Source organism: Aythya fuligula, chromosome 23, assembly GCF_009819795.1.
Source record: "Aythya fuligula isolate bAytFul2 chromosome 23, bAytFul2.pri, whole genome shotgun sequence".
Lineage (NCBI taxonomy): Eukaryota > Metazoa > Chordata > Aves > Anseriformes > Anatidae > Aythya > Aythya fuligula.
Window position 1 is genome coordinate 5,505,769 of NC_045581.1, and position 17,708 is coordinate 5,523,476.

The window sequence follows — 17,708 nt, forward strand, 5'->3', positions numbered from 1 at the left end:
GCAGCATCCCCATATGCTGTAGGATGGAGCAGGCAGCACCAGCAGCCTGGCCCCACGCTTGGGTGCCTGGGGGATTTGGGGGCATTTCCCCTCTTCTCTCCTCTCTCCCCTTCTCTCCTGCTTTCCTCCTGTCCCCAGTGAGGGCTGTCACCCTCTGGGACCCCGCCGCAGCCCCCTGCCCTCTCCGGCACCCCCCTTGTTCCAGAAGCCTGCAAAGCTCCTGCCCTTTTTAGAGAGCTGTGGAAGTAAGGCTGGAGACAACAGTAACTAATTATTCAAAATCTGAACCTGGAATAATTAGCCCAATTAACAGTCTCAGGTGATGTTCTCTTCCAGCTGATAACGGCCCGAGGAAGGAGGAAATTAATTAACCCATCAGCCTGACGTTTGTAGGTCACCGTGCCCTCTGGATGGCAGCGGGGCTGTTTTTGGGGTGCCCATCCTGCAGGGCGCAAAGCTCCCCCAAATTCCCCGCATCTCTGGGGTCTGAGTGCGGGGTCTGGGGGGGGAGACGGGTTTGGGGTGGGCTCAGGGAGGGGGTGCCGTGACCCAAGGCCGGGGTGATGGGCTCGGCGTCCCCCGGGAACATCACCGGCGCGGGTTCGTTAGCGAGGTGGAAGCTGTAGGGCTTTAAGGTTGCTGTGGAAACGGTGGTGTTCGGTACGGCGAGGAGCCTGCTGCTTCCCAGGCTGCCCCCCTCCATCCTACAGGGAGGGGACCCCCGCCCAGACACCCTGAGCCCCCTGCCCGGGGGTCCCCCTCCGGAGAGGGGCACTCAGGGGGGTGACGGCACGGTCGTGGCGAGGGGTGCTGAGCTACAGGCTGGGTCCCATCCCCATCTGCTCCAGCACAGCCCCCCCAGACCCCCAGCTTGCCCTCAGTGCATGTTGTGGGACCCCACAACCACCCCACAGCCACCCCATAGCCCTGGCACGCGTGGCCCGGCCCCGCTGGGGCGCATGGGGCCAGCAGCAGCCACCCCCCACCCCGGTGTCCTGTCCTCGCACCTCCACCGCCACGTGGTGCACGGCGTGGCCTCGGCGCCCCTCTGAGCTTTTGGAGGTTTTTAATGAGGAAAATGGCACAAAAAGCTCCGTTTGCCCTAAATGCCCATCCCTGCGTGAAGCTGCTGCGGCGCAGCCCGGGCCCACTCGGGGAGCTGGTGCAGGGGGTGGGTGCCAGGGGGGGCTGTGGGGTCCCCAAGAGGAGGAGGAGGAGGTGGGGGAAACATTTTTTTCGTTGCATTTCCAATCGTTTTCCTCCCCCTCCCCAAGTTTACAGCTCACCTCGGCGGCGTATCGGCCTCCAATCTCATTAAATCAGGCAAATTGTAGCATCTGATATTTTATGGAGATGAAGGTGTGCACCCAGACTCTATAATTATCGGCAAAGATGTATTTACAATACCTTGTTGCCAGTAAACAAAAAATAACTTCAGATCAAAGCACTTTTAGAGGGAAATAAATCTGCCCGGCGCGATCGGCGGGGAGAGGAGCGGAGGAGCGCGGGGATCGGGGGCGCACGGGGGTGGCTTGGGGACGGCCCTGGTCCCACCTGGCTGCTGTAAATCCCAAACCTCAAGGGGTCAGGATGTGGCTGGGCACCTGCTGGGGGTGCTCGTCCAGGGGGGTGCCCTCTGCCAGGATTTACACCCTGAATTTCACCCCAGCTGGTGTGGGGCCGGGATTTATCCATGCAGCCCCCGGAGCAGGTGGGTTACCGGTGAGGTGATTTTGGTTTATCGCTGCCTCGAGTGGATTTATCCACGCAGCAGAGCCTGGGCTCGCCACCTGTGTTAATCACCGAGGGCTGTTCGGTCCCCATTTATTTGGCCACGCTTCTCATGGGGTGGCTTTGGGGTCCTCGCTCCCCATGGGGCCGGGTGGTGGGGCACGGCCGCCCCTTCCCTCCCTGCCTCGCTCTCCCGCCCGCCGAAAGGCTAATAAAATGGTGATAATGCCGCAGACGTCCTCTGGAAAGGGCTTTGAGACAGATGAAAAGCCCTACTTAAGAGTGAGGCCATTATTATTAATAACTTGGAGCGAGGCTGTAAATTCAGCCGACACAGCTATTATGGGAAACCAACCCGCTCCCGCGCCGGCCCCGCACACCGGAGGCTGCCCGGGTGTGGGATGGGGACAGGTGAGTGTGGGCTGGGGGTTGGGGGGGTGTCCGCAGCCCTCGGGGTGGGGGAAATTCAGGGGAAAAGGGTAAAAACCCCTGGGCAGGCTCCAGCCAGGAGCTCGGGGATGGTTCCTTTGGTTTATGGGAAGCGTGCGGGTGTGAACGAGGGAGCTGGTGTGGAGCAGGGCCGGTACCCACAGCAGAGCCGGGTTGGGGTCGATGCTTTGTTTGTGGGGCATCCGGAGGAAGGGATGTGGCTGGGGAAGGCTGAGACCTCGGGATGGGGGTGTGCGGGCTGCGAGATCCCACCACGACCTTCCCCGTGCTGTCTGCCCGTCTGGGGAGCATCAGGGACCTTTGGCACGTTACCAAAAGCCGCGTTATGAATAACCCCAAGAGGTTCCTCGCGTGGTGCCCGCAGCCATCAGCAAGGTCAGCGAGAGGCACGGAGCCGCCGTGGCTCCATCGTGCTCAGGATAATTTGACTTCTATAATTTCCACCCCGAGAGTGGCACGGCCGGGGCACCGGGAGATCCCAACCAGGGCCACAGCGGGTGCCAACCCCTGGCCGGGGCTTTGGGGTCGGGGTATGGGGTGCCACGGGGTGCAGGGTGCCACCCGCACGGGGCTGAGGCCGTGGCCGTGGGCTCGTGGCGCTGCCTGAGCCTTGCTCGGGAGCTTCTGCGGGGGACCGAGCTTTGATATAAATATCTTTTTGCTCAGCACACGACCTACTTTCCAGACAATGCCATTAGCCTCTCGACTCCCTCATTCATCTTGCGCCGTCCTCCCCCCTGCCCGCCCCGCGGCGGGACCTGCGCCGGTGCTGTGCACCCGAGGGGAGGTGAAGCAGGATGGGGCCCAGCTGGGTGGCACCGTGGGGACCCCGTGGGGACCCTGTCCATCGCTGTCCCCAAGGCAGGAGGGGGGGCAGGTCCCCTTTGGGGCTTCTCCATCCCATCCCGGAGGGTGCTCGGCTCCGGTTGTCCCTTCCTGCTGTCCCCAGCCCATCAGCCTGTGCTCCTGTGGCAAAGCAGGAGGCAGCCAAGTGACACCTCCAGGATGGAAAGTGGGGGCCAGGGACCCTCCTGGGCACCCCTCCTGGGGTTTTCCTGGCACTGGGGCCATGCATGGACGGCACTGGGGATGATCCCCAGGGATCCCCAGGCTGTGCCGTGCAGTCAGCAAGTGGATGCTAGGATTAGGGGCAGGCTGGGGCAGGGGGGGTCTGGCCCCACCAGCACAGGGCTGCCTGCCCCCCCCCCAGGCTCCTGGTGATGATCTTTTTCTGATTTTTTTCTCCTGAGCACTGGAGACGAGTCCCCAGGAGGCCGGGAGGCCCCGTGCCTGCCGCCTGCGCCCCTCCGCGCGCCGCTGGGGCTGAGCCCCGGCTCGTCCCCCGCAGCTAAAATTAAAAATTCAATTTGTATTGCTGGTAAATCCTGCAAATCTCTTTTATCTCTAAGCTCTTGTAGCAGGACTATCAGGGGTGTAATCTCCGCGGGGGCCCGTCCTGCTGCCCTTTGCAGCTCCCTGTCTTGGGGCCGTGCTCCCCCTTCCCGTGTGGCTCCTGTGGGATGCTCGGGGGGCGGGTGGGGAGCAGGACCCGGGATGCCTCCAGCAGAGCACCCATGGCACTGCCCAGCCTGGGGACAAGGGGCTGTGCCACCCCCGTGCCCTGTGTGATGGGGACACCGGTGCCAACGGGGTCCTGACAGTGTCCCCAGCCCCGCTGTGCCCTCGCGTCCCCCTCACCCGCACGCTCTGGGCCCACGCCGAGAGCACGGTGCCGAATTATGTAGTTAAATATTTAGCTTTTCATCAGCTTTGCAAATTAAGCCCATCGATTAAAGCGGCAGTTTGGGTCCTCCACTGGCGAGCTCTGCTCCATGGGCTCGTGGTGCCCGTTCCCAGCCCTTGGCCCCGGGATTGGGGGCTGCAGCCTGGCAGGGGGGGCTCGGTGGCTTTGGGCATCCCTCCTGGTGGGGACCAGGGGCTCTGCTGTGGCACCGTGCCTGGAGTCTCCTTGCTAAAAGGTGGCCTGCTGCAGGGAGAGAGGCAGAACGGGGCTGGTGCTGCGAAGGGAACTGGTTTTACTGGGCGGCGTTTGAGTTCCAGGCATGGGGTGGCACGGAGGGGGGGAATTCAGGGCGCAGAGCAGCGCTGGTGGCCCCTCAGAGCCTTTCGGCACGGCCGCGTGCCCTGAGCTCCCGAAAGCAGCTTTGCAACGATCCCAGGCTTAAGTCATTACACCGCGGGGCCGGGAGCTAAGTGGCTTTTGGAGCAGCCGCGGCGCTTCAGCACTTCCCCGTGGTGGGAACGGAGCCGGCTGCGGCGGGGATGTGGAGGGTGAAATGGGAACTTTGATGGCTGGGAGTGGGGACAAGGGGTTTGTCCGGCACCACCGCAAGCTCGGGGGCTGTGGCACAGCTGGCAGCAGCCTTGAGGTCCCCGCTGGGGCTGCCACATCCCAGGTGCCTGGAAAGGCTCCATGGGGCGCTTCCAGAGGTGCTGTTGGCTCTCCGTCCCGCTGGGACCCCGGTGTCACCTCTGCCGAGCTGCTGTGGGGGCAGTGGGGCTGCGTGCCGGTTGTTTCTGCCCCGGGCAGTGCAGCCAGATGCTGGGTGTGCGTGCGAGGGGAGCTGCCCGTGGGCATCACCGGCGATGGGCACGCGTTGGGGCACACTGAGCCCCGCGCCAGCTGCTCAGCGGTGACACCGGGGGGCGGTGGCAGCCCCCGTGGGGACACAAATCCTTCTCGGGTGGCGGGGAGGTTGGGGAAGGGGTTTGCTGGGGAGGGCGCCGGCACGCAGCGCTTTGCTGCCCAGGTGCGTTTCCTTCCCAGCTGCCCCTGTCCTAATTATTCACTCATCCCTAATTACTCGCTCCTCCCAGCACCCTGCGGCCACCGGTGCTGTGCGTTAATCCAGCTCTGAGCTTCCCTGACTGCCCCATCGGGGAGCAGGAGGTGGCCTTGTGACCCTGCCCATCCCTTCCCCGTGCCCACCGCAGGATGCTCACACCAGCCCCTTCCTCCTGCCCCTTTCTTTCCCACCCAATTTCTTCCTGGGCTGTGGCTGCCGACCCCAAACCCTCCCGTTTGTGAAGGGTTTTGCTGCTCTTCCACGCACTAGGGCTCCACGGGGACAGGGTGCTGGGGTCCCCTCTCCGCTGGCTTTGCCTCTGCAGCACCGGGATGCTCCAGCTTGGGACAGAGCCCGGCTGCTGCCCCCAGGAATCGGCTCCAGCACCAGGCTGTGGCAGCAGCGGGGGCCCCGGGCCCTGCTCCCCCCCTGGCACCGGTGGCAGCAGCAGCCGGAGGCAGCGGCGCTGCGGCGGGGAGTCCCGGTGCTGGCGGCCGTGCGGGATCCCCAGCAGCTGGGGCATGGTGTGGCAGTATTTCCTCGCTCTGCTCGAGGAGTAATTGCTCAGATGGGGACTTGGGGCAACTCCCATCCCTCTCCCGGCATGGTAATGAGTCAAGAAGACTCAAAGACAAATGGCTCATTAAGAAGCAGTGCTGCATTGCAGGATTTTTCATCCCACCAACCGCTGCATCAGCAGAGGCAGTACCTCTCGCGCGCTCACTCTCCCCAGCTCTGGGAGAAGGAGCTGTCAGGCAGCCGGTGCCGGTGCCAAAATTAATCATGTGCTTAATAAACTACTCCCATCAAACAACCTGTCCTCGGAGTCCCCTCGTGCGGAGCAGGGCAGATGGGAAGAGCGACGCTCGGTGCCCTTCCCCGGGGACGGCGGGGTCTTGCTGTCCCCAGCCGGGGTCACCCCAGCGGTGCTGAGCCCTGCCGGGTCCTGCTCGTGGCCCTGCACGGGGCGGAAACTGCTCCTGCGATTAATGGCATCAGTGAAGGGGAATAATTCAGGCTCTGCTGCCTGCAGCTGCGCTGGGGCTGCACGAAGGCAGCGGGAGCTGGCTCAGGGTGTCCGGCCGTGGTGCTCGAGGCTCTGCTGCCCTGGCCCCTCTCAGCAGGCTCGGTGACTCTCGCTTGCACTGCCCACATTCGGAATTTTTCAGCTGGCATTTGTCCTTCATGACTTTTTAAAAAATATCCTCATCCCTTATTTATCCCAGCCTGCCTCTGCTTGGGTTCTGCCCCTTCTTTCTGCTTGGTTTCTTCCCCGGCAGGGCCCGTCTCAGCCCTCTATTTTTGTCCCGCTCTCAGTAACTGCCTTTGATTTCCTGAGCACACCGAGCACGCTGGCTGTGATCTTTGCATCCTGCTCGCTTGGTGTCCCACTTTGCCTTCTCCTGGGGCTCCTTCGGCTGCCTGTCCGAGGCCTGGCGGGGCAGCACGTGGGCTGGGTCCCGTCCCTCTGCGCTAGTGCCGCTGGAAGCCCCGCTCTGCGCCCTGCTCGGGGCGAAGCCGCCTTTGTTCTCCCTGAATTCTCTGCTCCTGCCTGAGCTCGGTGCCGCGGCGTTCGGCTGCTCAGGAGCTCCTGACCTACCTTCCCTGCTCGTGGCTGCGCTCCATCCCTGCCTGCTGCATCATAAATATTGCACGGGAGCGCGCTCTCGGAGCGCTGCCGCTGGCACGGCACCCACGGCATCCTCTGCGCAAACGGGGCTGAGGGTGGGGGGCCAGGGCCAGGGGAGAGGGACCCCAGGAGGGGTCGGGATGAGGGGACAGCACCAGGGATCGCTTTGGGAAGGGGATGATCCCGTAGCTGGCTCCTCCAGGGGAGCACGGTGCTTCCACTCATCCTCCCCGTGGTTTTGGGGATGTTTCCCCGGCCCCTGGTGGGCTCCATCCAGCGAGCGCGCAGCCAAACGGGGCTGCCCTCACCCTTCCCTGAAAAGTAATTACTTACAGGAATGACGAACTTCTGACTAATTACACTATCTCTTTCCTGCCTGACACAACTAATGAAATATCCATGAGCTGCTTTCAGCTAATTCAACTTTTAAGAAAATAATTACTCGACGCAGAATTATGTACTAAATTAGGTGATTCCTTTACTAAGCCCCCATTTTTTTTTTTTTCAGGCTGAGTAAATTTTACTAATACAGCCTAATAAAATAACAGAGTAATTAGTAATAAAATAAAATGTTTGCTTTCTACAATCCTTCTCGCTTACAACTAGTTGGGAAAAAGTAAATAGATTAAAAGCACGGTGGAACCGACCTGGCGGTATCCCGTATTTATTTTCATCCAGCGACTGTAGATCAAATTTGCTCAGCTCCTAAGCGGGAAGACCATATTTTTTTTATTTTTTTTCCAGACTCCAGCTCGCACGCGGTGCCGGGAGCTCAAGCTGCGTGTTTGTTCTCTCTTGCTTTCATCACGAGCCATAAAGATCCCCAGCAGGATCCGCGCTGCCAAACTTGTCGCTAATTTGCAAAGCAGAATGGACCGGGCTCGCGCCATCCTCACTGCGCGCCTCCGCCGGGCGAGCGGCTGTAAAAAATCACTTTGCTCGCGCTGGAAAGCCGAGGTGGCAGGAGGAGCCTTTGTGGAGCATATGGCCGGATCCAGAGCAAATCAAAGTCAACGGCGAGGCAGCCGCTGGGCCGGCTCCGGCGCCCGCTGGCAGGGAATTGCATAAGAGGATGTGGCTGGGGATGGTTTTGGGGCGTAGCCGGGCGAAACACGTGCGGGGCTGCGCTGGCCATGGGACTGCCTCGGTCGGAGGAGGGAAGGAGGCATTGCTCAAAATCCACAGGGATTTGGGTCAGGCTCTTTTTTGGGGACAACCACTCTTGCTCTTCTTCCCTGTGCTTCCTCTCCCTGCAGACCCTGGTGCCCCCGGGACACCCTGCGCGGAGGAGCCAGCGGCCGGGCCATGAGGACAGCATCCCCCTGAGCGCCGGGCGGTGAGTGCACAGCCGGGTCCTGCCTCTCTGGGTGTGACCTGGAAACCTTGCAAAGCCTCATTTTGCGCTGTAACATCTCACCAGACCCAGGTTTTGCAGCAGGATTTGCAATCCCATTTGCTCTCCATCGCATGTCCAGGGGTGCTGGGTGGCACTGGGGTGTCAGGGGCGTGCCGGGGCTGCACCAGGTACCTGCTGCCGAGGCTGAGGTCTCCCCAGGTGGTTTAAGGAAGCAAAATCACCTCTACTAAAGGCCCCTGTGGGAAATGAAGCAGGGAGATGGGTTTGGGTGAGCCCTGCAGCACCCTGGGGTTATGAGCCTCTGTCCTCCCCCCCCGATCCTGGGGTGGGCAGGAGAGCCGCAGAAGCAAAAGTCGGTGGCGAGGGGATTGCTGCTGGGAGTTTCTCCGGGCTTTGGATGCAATAAAGGCAAGAAGTGAGTTATTTGTAATGGTAATTATGCTCTTCCAGTTTATCCTAGCACATAATTGTGTGGGTGGTAGGTTCCCAATGGTGGTAATTACCCTGGTGTTAAATGGCACGAAATTCAGCCGGTGCTGGGTTTCTTCCCCCTTTTCCAGTCTGTGATTTTGTGGGACGTGGGGGACAGGAGGGCTCCCACGGGTCTCTGAAGGGGACCTCCCAACCACGCTGCCCATGCAGAGCCCCCCAGGAGTGCTCCCGGCCCCATCCCGCTGCCAGCAGCCGTGGGGGAGCCGCGGCGCTGCCTCGCCGGAGCTCTGGCTTTGTTTAATTCCTCCCATTCCCGAGCACAAAAGCCCGCCCGGCTCCTAATAACGGGCTGCGTGGCTGTTGTGACTCCTTCTGCCTGATGTGGTGGCAATATTTGGATCAGCTGAGCACTTCCCTCCGGGAGAAGGAGATGATAGCTCAGCCCGCGGAGGCAGAGCTGGGGCTGGGAGGGAGCCTGTGGTCACCACGATCCATCCATCCCTCCATCCATCCATCCGTCCATCTGTCCATCCATCCATCCATCCATCTGTCCGTCCATCCGTCCTGCTGCTGACTGCCCGTGTCACCACAGCTCCCCCGGGAGGGCAGTGGCTTTTTTTTTTTTTTTTTTTTTTTTGTAGCAGGCTGCAGCTTCCTTCGTCTTAAGAGGCAGCAATTAGCGAGCCTCGTTAGAGCAGGAGCGGGATTACGAGGGAGGGAGGATGATGAGCGGGACTGAGTGATCCAGCCTTGAAGCTGGGAAAAAAGGCAAAGGGAGAGGCTTGCCGGGGGGGGCACGCTCCCCAGCTGCTGCCAACGCTGGCAGCTCCCCCACACCGTGCTGTGGTTGGAGGCGTCAAGTCCCTGTCCCCTCCCAGAGCTCTCCCCCTCCGTCCCTGCCCATCCTTGTCCATCCTGGGGGTCCCTCATCCTCTCATCCTTCCCCCCCCCCAGCTCCTCATCCAACAGCTCCGTTCCCAAGCTCTACCCGGGCTGGATGTGGCCCCCAGGGCTGCTCGTCCCCGCTGCGTCCCCTGGGGGCTGTCCCCAGACGCGTCACCGTGGCCAGGGGCTGATCCGGCTCCGTGTGAAGCCACCTCGCCTCTGATCCCAGAGACAAAGTGCCCAAGTCGCCCTCGCTAAATATGATAACGAGCATTAATTGATGCCTGTTAATTAGCCAAGCTATGCTGGAGAATAAGCACTTTCCTCATTTAGAGTCATACCCAAGGCAGGGCCTTGGAGGGGCTGTAGGAAGACAAACCCCCCTGGGGTGCATATAGGGCTGGGCATCCCCACGGCCCCGTGGCGCAGCTGGGGACATGGTGGGGACAGAGCCAGCCCCGGAGCCACCAGGCAGAGGCACTTTGGTAGCAGCCGGGCTGATGCGAGGCTCCTGCTTAAGGAAATGGTTAAACGAGAGCGACACGAGCGCGGTGGCGCTGCCCGGGCACGTGGTGGCACAGGATGGAGGCACTGGGGGAACACGAGGTGTCGAGGGGGCTGCTGTCGATGCGGGGGGGGTGGCTGGGTGTGAGGATGGGCAGGATGGAGATGTCAGCGCCGTGGCAGCCCCCCCCCCCCCGGTCCTGCTCCCCGCTCCAGCTCATTAGCGGCTCTGTGAATCGCGACGGCTGGAAAACTCAGCCAGAACCGTTTTCCTAATGGAAAAACACTTCATAATATTTGGTGTCGGGGAAGAAAACAAGTTTCTGATGATGTCGAAATGTCCTCCCTCACCGTCTGCAAGCTATCTGCTTTGAATGCTTCGTAGCCGGCTGCTGCTTCTCCTTAGAAATCCCCATGTTTTGACATCCCCCCAGCCAGCCCCGTATGTGCTTGGCACCGCTGCCTGCCCATGCCCTGGGTTGTCCGGGTCCCCAGCACCCCAGGTGGGATTTTAGGGGCTCAGCTGGGGCCAGATCCTGCCCCAGGAGCTTCCTCCCCGTCTCGGTTTGTTCACACAGCGCAGCCCAAACACTTCACCTGTACAGGAACGGGGGTTTTAGGATGGTGGAGGGGATTGTGACAGTGTGCCTGTGCATGTCCCCGCAGGTGAGCCCGCAGGGAAAACCCTGCAGGATGCCGAGGCTACGGGGCGGGTGCTGACACCATGAAGGGCTACCATGGGGAGCGTAGCCAGGCACAGCACTCCACCGGCCACCGCTGCCGCTGCATCCCAGAGGACTGCGAGCATCCCGCGGACTACGTCGCGCACGGCCCCGAGGGTCGGCAGCCGTACCTCCTCAGCCCCAGCGAGCCCTGTTCCCTGGAGCATCCCTTCTGCCCGGCGCGGAGCCCCGGAGCGACCGGCGAGTGCCCGGGCGGTGCTTTGAGCGAGCCGCCCTCCGGCAGCGCCAGCAGCACCTTCCCGAGGATGCACCACGCACAGCAGCAGCCCTACGACTCCTGCGACGAATGCATGGCGACCGCCCACCCCGCCGGCAAGATCAACCGCCTGCCGCCGACGCTGCTGGACCAGTTCGAGAAGCAGCTGCCGCTGCACCACGACGGCTTCCACACCCTGCAGTACCCGCGGGCCGGCGGCGCCGAGCCGCGCAGCGAGAGCCCCAGCCGCATCCGCCACCTCGTCCACTCCGTCCAGAAGCTCTTCGCCAAGTCGCACTCCCTGGAGGCGCCGGCCAAGCGGGACTACAACGGCACCAAGATGGACGGCCGCGGGGACGGCTACCACCACCACCACCACCACCACCACCACCACCACCACCAGTCCCGCCACGGCAAGCGCAGCAAGAGCAAGGACCGCAAGGTGGACTCCCGGCACCGGTCCAAGATGATGGGCTGGTGGAGCTCCGACGACAACCTGGACAGCGACAGCAGCTACATGGTGTCCGGCCGGCACGCCGTGGACCAGGGCACCCAGTACTGCGTGGACGCTCCCGAAAGTGCCTTCAGAGACTTGACCTTGAAGAGTCTAAAGAGCGGTGGGGAAGGAAAATGCCTGGCCTGCGCCGGCATGTCCATGTCTCTGGACGGCCAGACGCTCAAGAGGAGTGCCTGGCACACCATGACTGTCAGCCAAGCCCGCGAAGCCTACCCCAGCGCCGGCGGCACGGAGAAAACCTTGATGCTTCAGGAGGCAAAGGCCAAAGACAGAGCCTACCAGTACCTGCAGGTGAGGGGGCCGGGCAGGGCTGCCCCACAGGACCACTGCTGGTGATGCTGTGGGATGAGCTGGGGCTGGGTCCTTCCATCATGGCCAGCCCTGGCGGTGTGGGGCCACGCAATGCCAGCTCTGCTCCCTGTCCCCAGCACAGCTCCATCCTGTCCTGCTGCGGCTGTCCCGTCTCCTTGAGGGTCTCCTCGCAGAGCCCCTCTGTGGTCTCTTGCCCTGTAGTCCTCTGGGTTGGGGTCGAAGCAGCGCTGCCTGCGCAGGCTCCTGGCAGCCCTGTGCCCTCTCCCTCATCTGGGCTTTTATCCCTCTAGTGCCTGGCCCAGTGCCACCGCCTGGCCCGTCACGTCACCAGGCTCCCTTCTAGGTCACCCCCCTTCCAATTAAAAGCTAATTAACTCTTCGCTCCCTTTCCCGGGGGAAGGAGACAGTGAGTGGCAATCTGAGGGCGGGCGGCGGCGGGGGGATCAGGGCAGGGTGCCGGCCCCATCGCCCTCCCCGCATGGCCCAGGGACACCATCCTGCCACCGCAGCCTGGTAAGGACCCCGTGGTGCCGGTGGCACGGCCACCAGCCGGCTGGCCGCGCTGGCATGGGGGGGATTTGGCCCAGCCGCGCCTGCTGGGGGGGCTGCGAGGTGGGAGCAGGTTTTGGGAAACAACCCCACACGGGGCAAGCAGGGAACGCAGCCGGGGCTGCCAGGAAGGAGCAGCCCTCCGGGATTTGGGGCAGGGAGGGCAGAGGAGCGGTGCCGCACGCGCCGCACGCCGGGCTCGGGCTGGCTCGTGGCACCACGCGCGCCCACGCTCGCCTCCTGCCCCAGGTGCCGCAGGATGAGTGGAGCGGGTACCCGGCGGTGGGCAAGGACGGGGAGATCCCCTGCCGGAGGATGCGCAGCGGCAGCTACATCAAGGCCATGGGCGACGAGGACAGCGCCGACTCGGACGCCAGCGCCAAAATACCGCCCCGGGCGGCCACGCGGCGGGACAGCTACCGCCGCTCCTCCAGCGCCGACCAGGCCAGGAGCAAGTAAGGGCTGGTGCCGGGCTCTGGGGAGGGATCCTGGGCCGCAGCCACGTGCGAAGGCTGGGAGAAGAGGTGAAACCGCAAGGCGGCTGCAAAATATCCAGATCCAGGGGGAAAACGGGCTGGGTCCTTGTCCCTGTCCCTGCTGCCCGTCGCGCGGAATTGCGCCTCTCCCGATGGCTCTGTACCGGTGGGGTTCCGGGATGGTTTTTTGGGGTGGTGAGGATGCCCTGCTGGGGACCCCCCCCGATTTTGCAAGGCTGCCAGGAGCGCTCGCTGCAGCTTCTCGCTGCGTGCATGGGTGCAGAGCTGCAGCGGGGACCTTGCATGCGCTGCTGCCACCGCTTGTGCCCAGAGCCCACAGCCACGCACAGCGACACCGTGCCGGGGGCAGCTCCACCTGGGGGGGACTGCCACGGGGACCCCACTCTGAGCTTCTCTGTGCCAGAGAGCAAAGCACCGGACAGGCATGGTGTAGCATGGTTTTGGAGACCTGCATCCAGCCTCGACCTCTGGTAGGCGCTGGAAAGCCCCCCGGGAGGTTGGGGAGGTGGGAAGGGGTCTTCACAAGAGCTCGGGGGGCAAGTGGTGGCCTGCGGGGGCATTGCTGCGGCTGCATTTCCAAACGCTCGGCTGGAATGTGTTGCTTGTGGTGCGATCCCTTCTATTCCCACTGTCTCTCATTAGGTTTGCAAGTAGGCACTATTCTGATTCATATATCTGTAACTGTCCCAGCTGCGGCACGCCACCTCGAATGCTCCCTCGGGGACAGGGCTACGGGCGCTCCTTCACCACCGGCCAGGTAGGGCCCCCTGTCCCGGCTGGGACGTGTCCCCAAGGTGGGGACCGAGGGCGGATGCTGCAGATGTTCCCCCGAGCATCTCCTGCCCCGCCGGGCTCCGTCCCATCCCTCGCCACCCCAAGCATCACCCGCCGCTCTCCCCAGATCAACGACGAGCTCAACCACCAGTTCGAGGCCGTGTGCGAGTCCGTTTTCGGCGAGGTGGAGTCGCAGGCGGTGGAGGCGCTGGATCTGCCCGGCTGCTTCCGCATGCGGAGCCACAGCTACCTGCGGGCCATCCAGGCGGGCTGCTCCCAGGACGACGACTGCCTCTCGCTCTTCTCCATGTCGGCCCCCCCGGGGCCGCCCATCACCAGCAGCATCCTGAAGCCCAGCACCTGTGAGTCCCGGGGGTGGCAGGGCACCGCAGCGCGAGGGTCCCCGCGTCTCCCCAACCTGCTCGCCCCAGGGCTGCTGCTCCCCTTTTGCCCCCCGTGCAGCCCCCGGCATGGGGTGCGAGCACCCTGCTCACGGCTCAGCCCCTCGTTTGGGGTCTGCTGCGTGTCCCCAGCGCCCATCTGCTGTCCTTCACCCTTCTTCTTTCCCCTTTCTTTCTGCATGCTGCGGTAATTTATCCAGCACGGGTTGGGGAAGGTTCCCATCCCTTTTTGGGGATAAGCTGGCCAAATGGCCACTTGGGGTCCCGAAATGCTGGCCCGAGCTGGTGTCTGCGTCCCGCTGGTCTGTGCCAGCCGAGGTGCAAACCCAGCCGGGCCGTGGGCCCTTCGCTGCGGGAGGAGGTGGGCGCCGCTCCCCGGGACCCTCGCTCGCGGTCAGAAATGAGAAAGTGTCTGTGTTTTCACGCGCCTTTTCATCCTGCGCCTCTCCCACAACAGCTTTCAGTTACAGAAAAGCTCCACCTCCCATCCCTCCAGGAACCAAAGCCAAGCCCCTCATCTCCGTCACGGCGCAGAGCAGCACCGAATCTGCCCACGAGAGCTACCTGCCCGGCGAGGTCGCCCGCAGCCCCGCCTGGTCCAAAGACGCCGCGGCCCGCTGCAACTCGGCCGAGAGCCTGGAGAGCTCCAAGGTGACGGCCGTGTCCCTCGACCTGCCGCCCGTCCAGCCCCGCGCCGCCCCCAAACCCTCCACGCTCATCATCAAGGCCATCCCCGGCCGGGAGGAGCTGCGGAGCTTGGCTCGGCAGAGGAAGTGGCGTCCCTCCATCGGCGTCCAGGTGGGCTTCTCTCCTCTCTCCGGGTTTGAGCCCCTCGTCCCAAGTCTGCCCAAGCCGTGCGGGTGATGCTGAGCGGCTGCTGCAAGTCCCCTGGCTGCTGGTGGCCCCACGGTGGCCCTAACGCCACCCCTGTGCCCGCCAGCTCGCCCTTGCTCACCCAAGGGTGCATCCTTCTCCTCCTGGTGCTGCACACCGAAGTGCCCGAGGTGTGGGGCTGCCCTCCTGCTCATTTTCCCTCTGTCCCCGGCAGGTTGAGGCCATCTCCGACTCGGACACGGAGAGCCGGAGCCAGAGGGAATTCCACTCCATCGGGGTGCAGGTGGAGGAAGACAAAAGGTACCGAGGGGCCAGGCTGTGCCGTGCCCCAAGTACTGTGCCAAACCCTGCCAAGCTCTCCTGACCGTGGCTTTCCCCAGTTAACAAAGCTTTGTGTCCCCCTGGTTCCTGCCCGCAGCATCTTCTCCCTCTCTCCTCCCAGCTGATTCCCCCAGGGCTCAGCACCATTCCCATCCCAGGCAGGATCTCGCCTTCGCACTCACACCCCATTGCTGCAAAGGGACAGCCTGGGGAAGGGGCTCTCCTGCTCCCACAGTGTGCTGGGGGCTCCTTTGCTGGGGTTCAGCCCTGGGCTTGGAACCCAGGTGAAATCTCTGCGTTTTTCTGCAAAAAAAAATGTGATTTTTTTGCCCGGGGTGGGAGTGCTGTGAGCCTCACAGCCTGTGAACCTGCACAGCCCGCAGGAAGCCAGCTCTGGGTCCGTGCCCACCCACCCCGCTGCATGCTCCTCGGCATCCTCCAGCACCGTCCAGCACTGGTAGCCATGGAAACGGGCTAAGAGCGCAGGAAATGAGGGCCTGGCAAGATGCAGCCGCTCAGGGCTGTCCCCGCAGATAGCGTGCATCCCCAGCCCCACCTGCGAGCCACCCTCACCCCACACACACCCACGATGGCACTAACGGGGGGACAGGGGTGGCAGGAACATCCTGGCCGGCTCGGGACCCTCGGAATCCTTGGTGTATGCACCCAAAGGGTCCCCACGCGCCCTCTTTCCCCCCAGGCGAGCCCGCTTCAAGCGCTCCAACAGCGTGACGGCGGGCGTGCAGGCGGACCTGGAGCTGGAGGGTTTCGCCGGCCTGGCCGTGGCCACCGAGGACAAAGCCCTGCAGTTCGGGCGCCCCTTCCAGCGGCACTCCTCGGAGCCCGAATCCGGCCGGCAGTATGCGGTGTACAAGACGGTGCACACGCAGGGCCAGTGGGCGTACCGGGAGGACTACCAGATGCAGTACGACGCGGTGGAGGTGCCCCGCCGCGACGCCTGGGTGGAGCGGGGCTCCCGCAGCCTCCCCGACTCCGGCCGTGCCTCCCCGTGCCACCGCGACGGCGAGTGGTTCATCAAACTGCTGCAGGCCGAGGTGGAGAAGATGGAGGGCTGGTGCCAGCAGATGGAGCGGGAGGCTGAGGACTACGACCTGCCGGAGGAGAGTGAGTGGGGCTGTTTATGGGGTCGGGGTCCCCTAGGGCTGTTTTGGCACGGTTCTCACCTGTAGAGCACCTTGGGGCACCCCCCTGTGATGCCACTTGGCTGAAGAGGTTGGGGTCAGGATTTGGGGACCCCAAATGATGGAGCAGGGTCCTCGCCAAGCGATGGGGAAGGGATTCTCATGTCCCCGTGGGAGAACTGACCGTCTGCTTTCTCCTGTGCCCTGCCTTAGTCCTGGAGAAGATCCGGAGCGCCGTGGGCAGCGCCCAGCTCCTCATGTCCCAGAAGGTGCAGCAGTTCTACCGACTCTGCCAGCAGAACATGGTGAGTGCCCGTCCACCCTCCTGGGGCAGGTTGAGGCTCAGCCTGGTGGGCTGGGGGGCAGCAGAGCCGATGCTCTGTGGGATGACGTGGCCCTTTTTGTCCCCGCAGGATCCCAACGCCTTCCCAGTGCCCACCTTCCAAGACCTGGCTGGCTTCTGGGACCTGCTGCAGCTCTCCATCGAGGACGTCAGCATGAAGTTCGCGGAGCTCCAGCAGCTCAAGGCCAACGGGTGGAAGATCATCGAGCCCAAGGTAAGGGCAGGGGGGTACGGGGCTGGTGCTGCTGCGCGTCCCTCCCTTCTCCTTCCCCCAACACATCTGTGGCCAAACCGCTGCTGCCGCCGGCAGAAAGCACCAGCGGGTGCTTTCAGCAACCACTTGAAAAACAAAGAACAGGAAAAAAAAACGAGGCCATTCCTCGTTGCAGCGATGTTGCAGCCGGATTCTGGGCAGCGCTGCCTGCAAAGGGCCAGGCACAATCCCGTGCACGTGCACGCTGCGGGCACGCAGCCCTGCGGAGATGTAGGAAGGGACACGTGGCCTCATCTCACCTCTCCATCACATGCAGGGGGGGATAAAGGGGACAAAAGGCCGTCCCCGCGCCCACCCTGAGCCTTCCCCATTGTCCGTGCAGGAGGAGAAGAAGGTGCCTCCCCCGATACCAAAGAAGCCGCCGCGCTCCAAGGTGCACCCGGTGAAGGAGCGCTCGCTGGACTCGGTGGACCGGCAGCGGCAGGAGGCTCGCAAGCGGCTCCTGGCAGCCAAACGCGCCGCCTCCTTCCGCCAAAACTCGGCCACCGAGAGCGCGGACAGCATCGAGATCTACATCCCCGAGGCGCAGACCCGGCTGTGACAGGGGGGAGCCTCGGCTTTTCTACCCGGACTGGACGGCGCGTCCATCGCTCACTGTGATCGGGGGACCGCGGGGACACCCTGGGGGCAGCGCTTGGCCCACTCACAGCTTCTCTCTTTTTCTATCCTAGACGTTTCATGGATCCGACGGTGAATGAACACCAACCCGGTTCGGCCCCATCCCGTAGCCCCCCCCCCCTCCCACCCCGCCCGCATGCCCCTGCCCGCCTCTGCCAGGGTCCAGGGCTCTTCCTTCCCCCCTGCCCTTTTTGGGGCCGTGTCTCAGCTCTTCTGTCCCTCGGCCCCCCTCGGTCCCTGTCCCGTCCGAAGGAGAGGTGACCCCAGCCGCCAGCCCTGCTGGGTGGGAGGGGAGGGGGCTGCAGGCAGGCCCCCCCCCAGCCTCTCTGTAACTCAGTGCAATCCCACGGCCGTGGGGACGGGCCCCCCCCGAGCCCCCCAGCCCCGTGCC

General features: G+C 63.4%; 1 protein-coding gene across 1 annotated transcript; it reads left to right on the plus strand.

Moving 5' to 3' along the window:
* The first annotated feature begins 10,520 nt into the window (after positions 1-10,520).
* On the plus strand, positions 10,521-17,708 carry DLGAP3 (DLG associated protein 3). Its single transcript, XM_032202222.1, has 10 exons — positions 10,521-11,543; positions 12,363-12,568; positions 13,253-13,367; positions 13,512-13,746; positions 14,243-14,583; positions 14,834-14,919; positions 15,641-16,065; positions 16,296-16,387; positions 16,496-16,639; positions 17,022-17,708. The coding sequence occupies exons 1-10, from the start codon at positions 10,521-10,523 to the stop codon at positions 17,238-17,240; spliced, it is 2,886 nt and encodes a 961-aa protein (XP_032058113.1). The 3' UTR covers positions 17,241-17,708.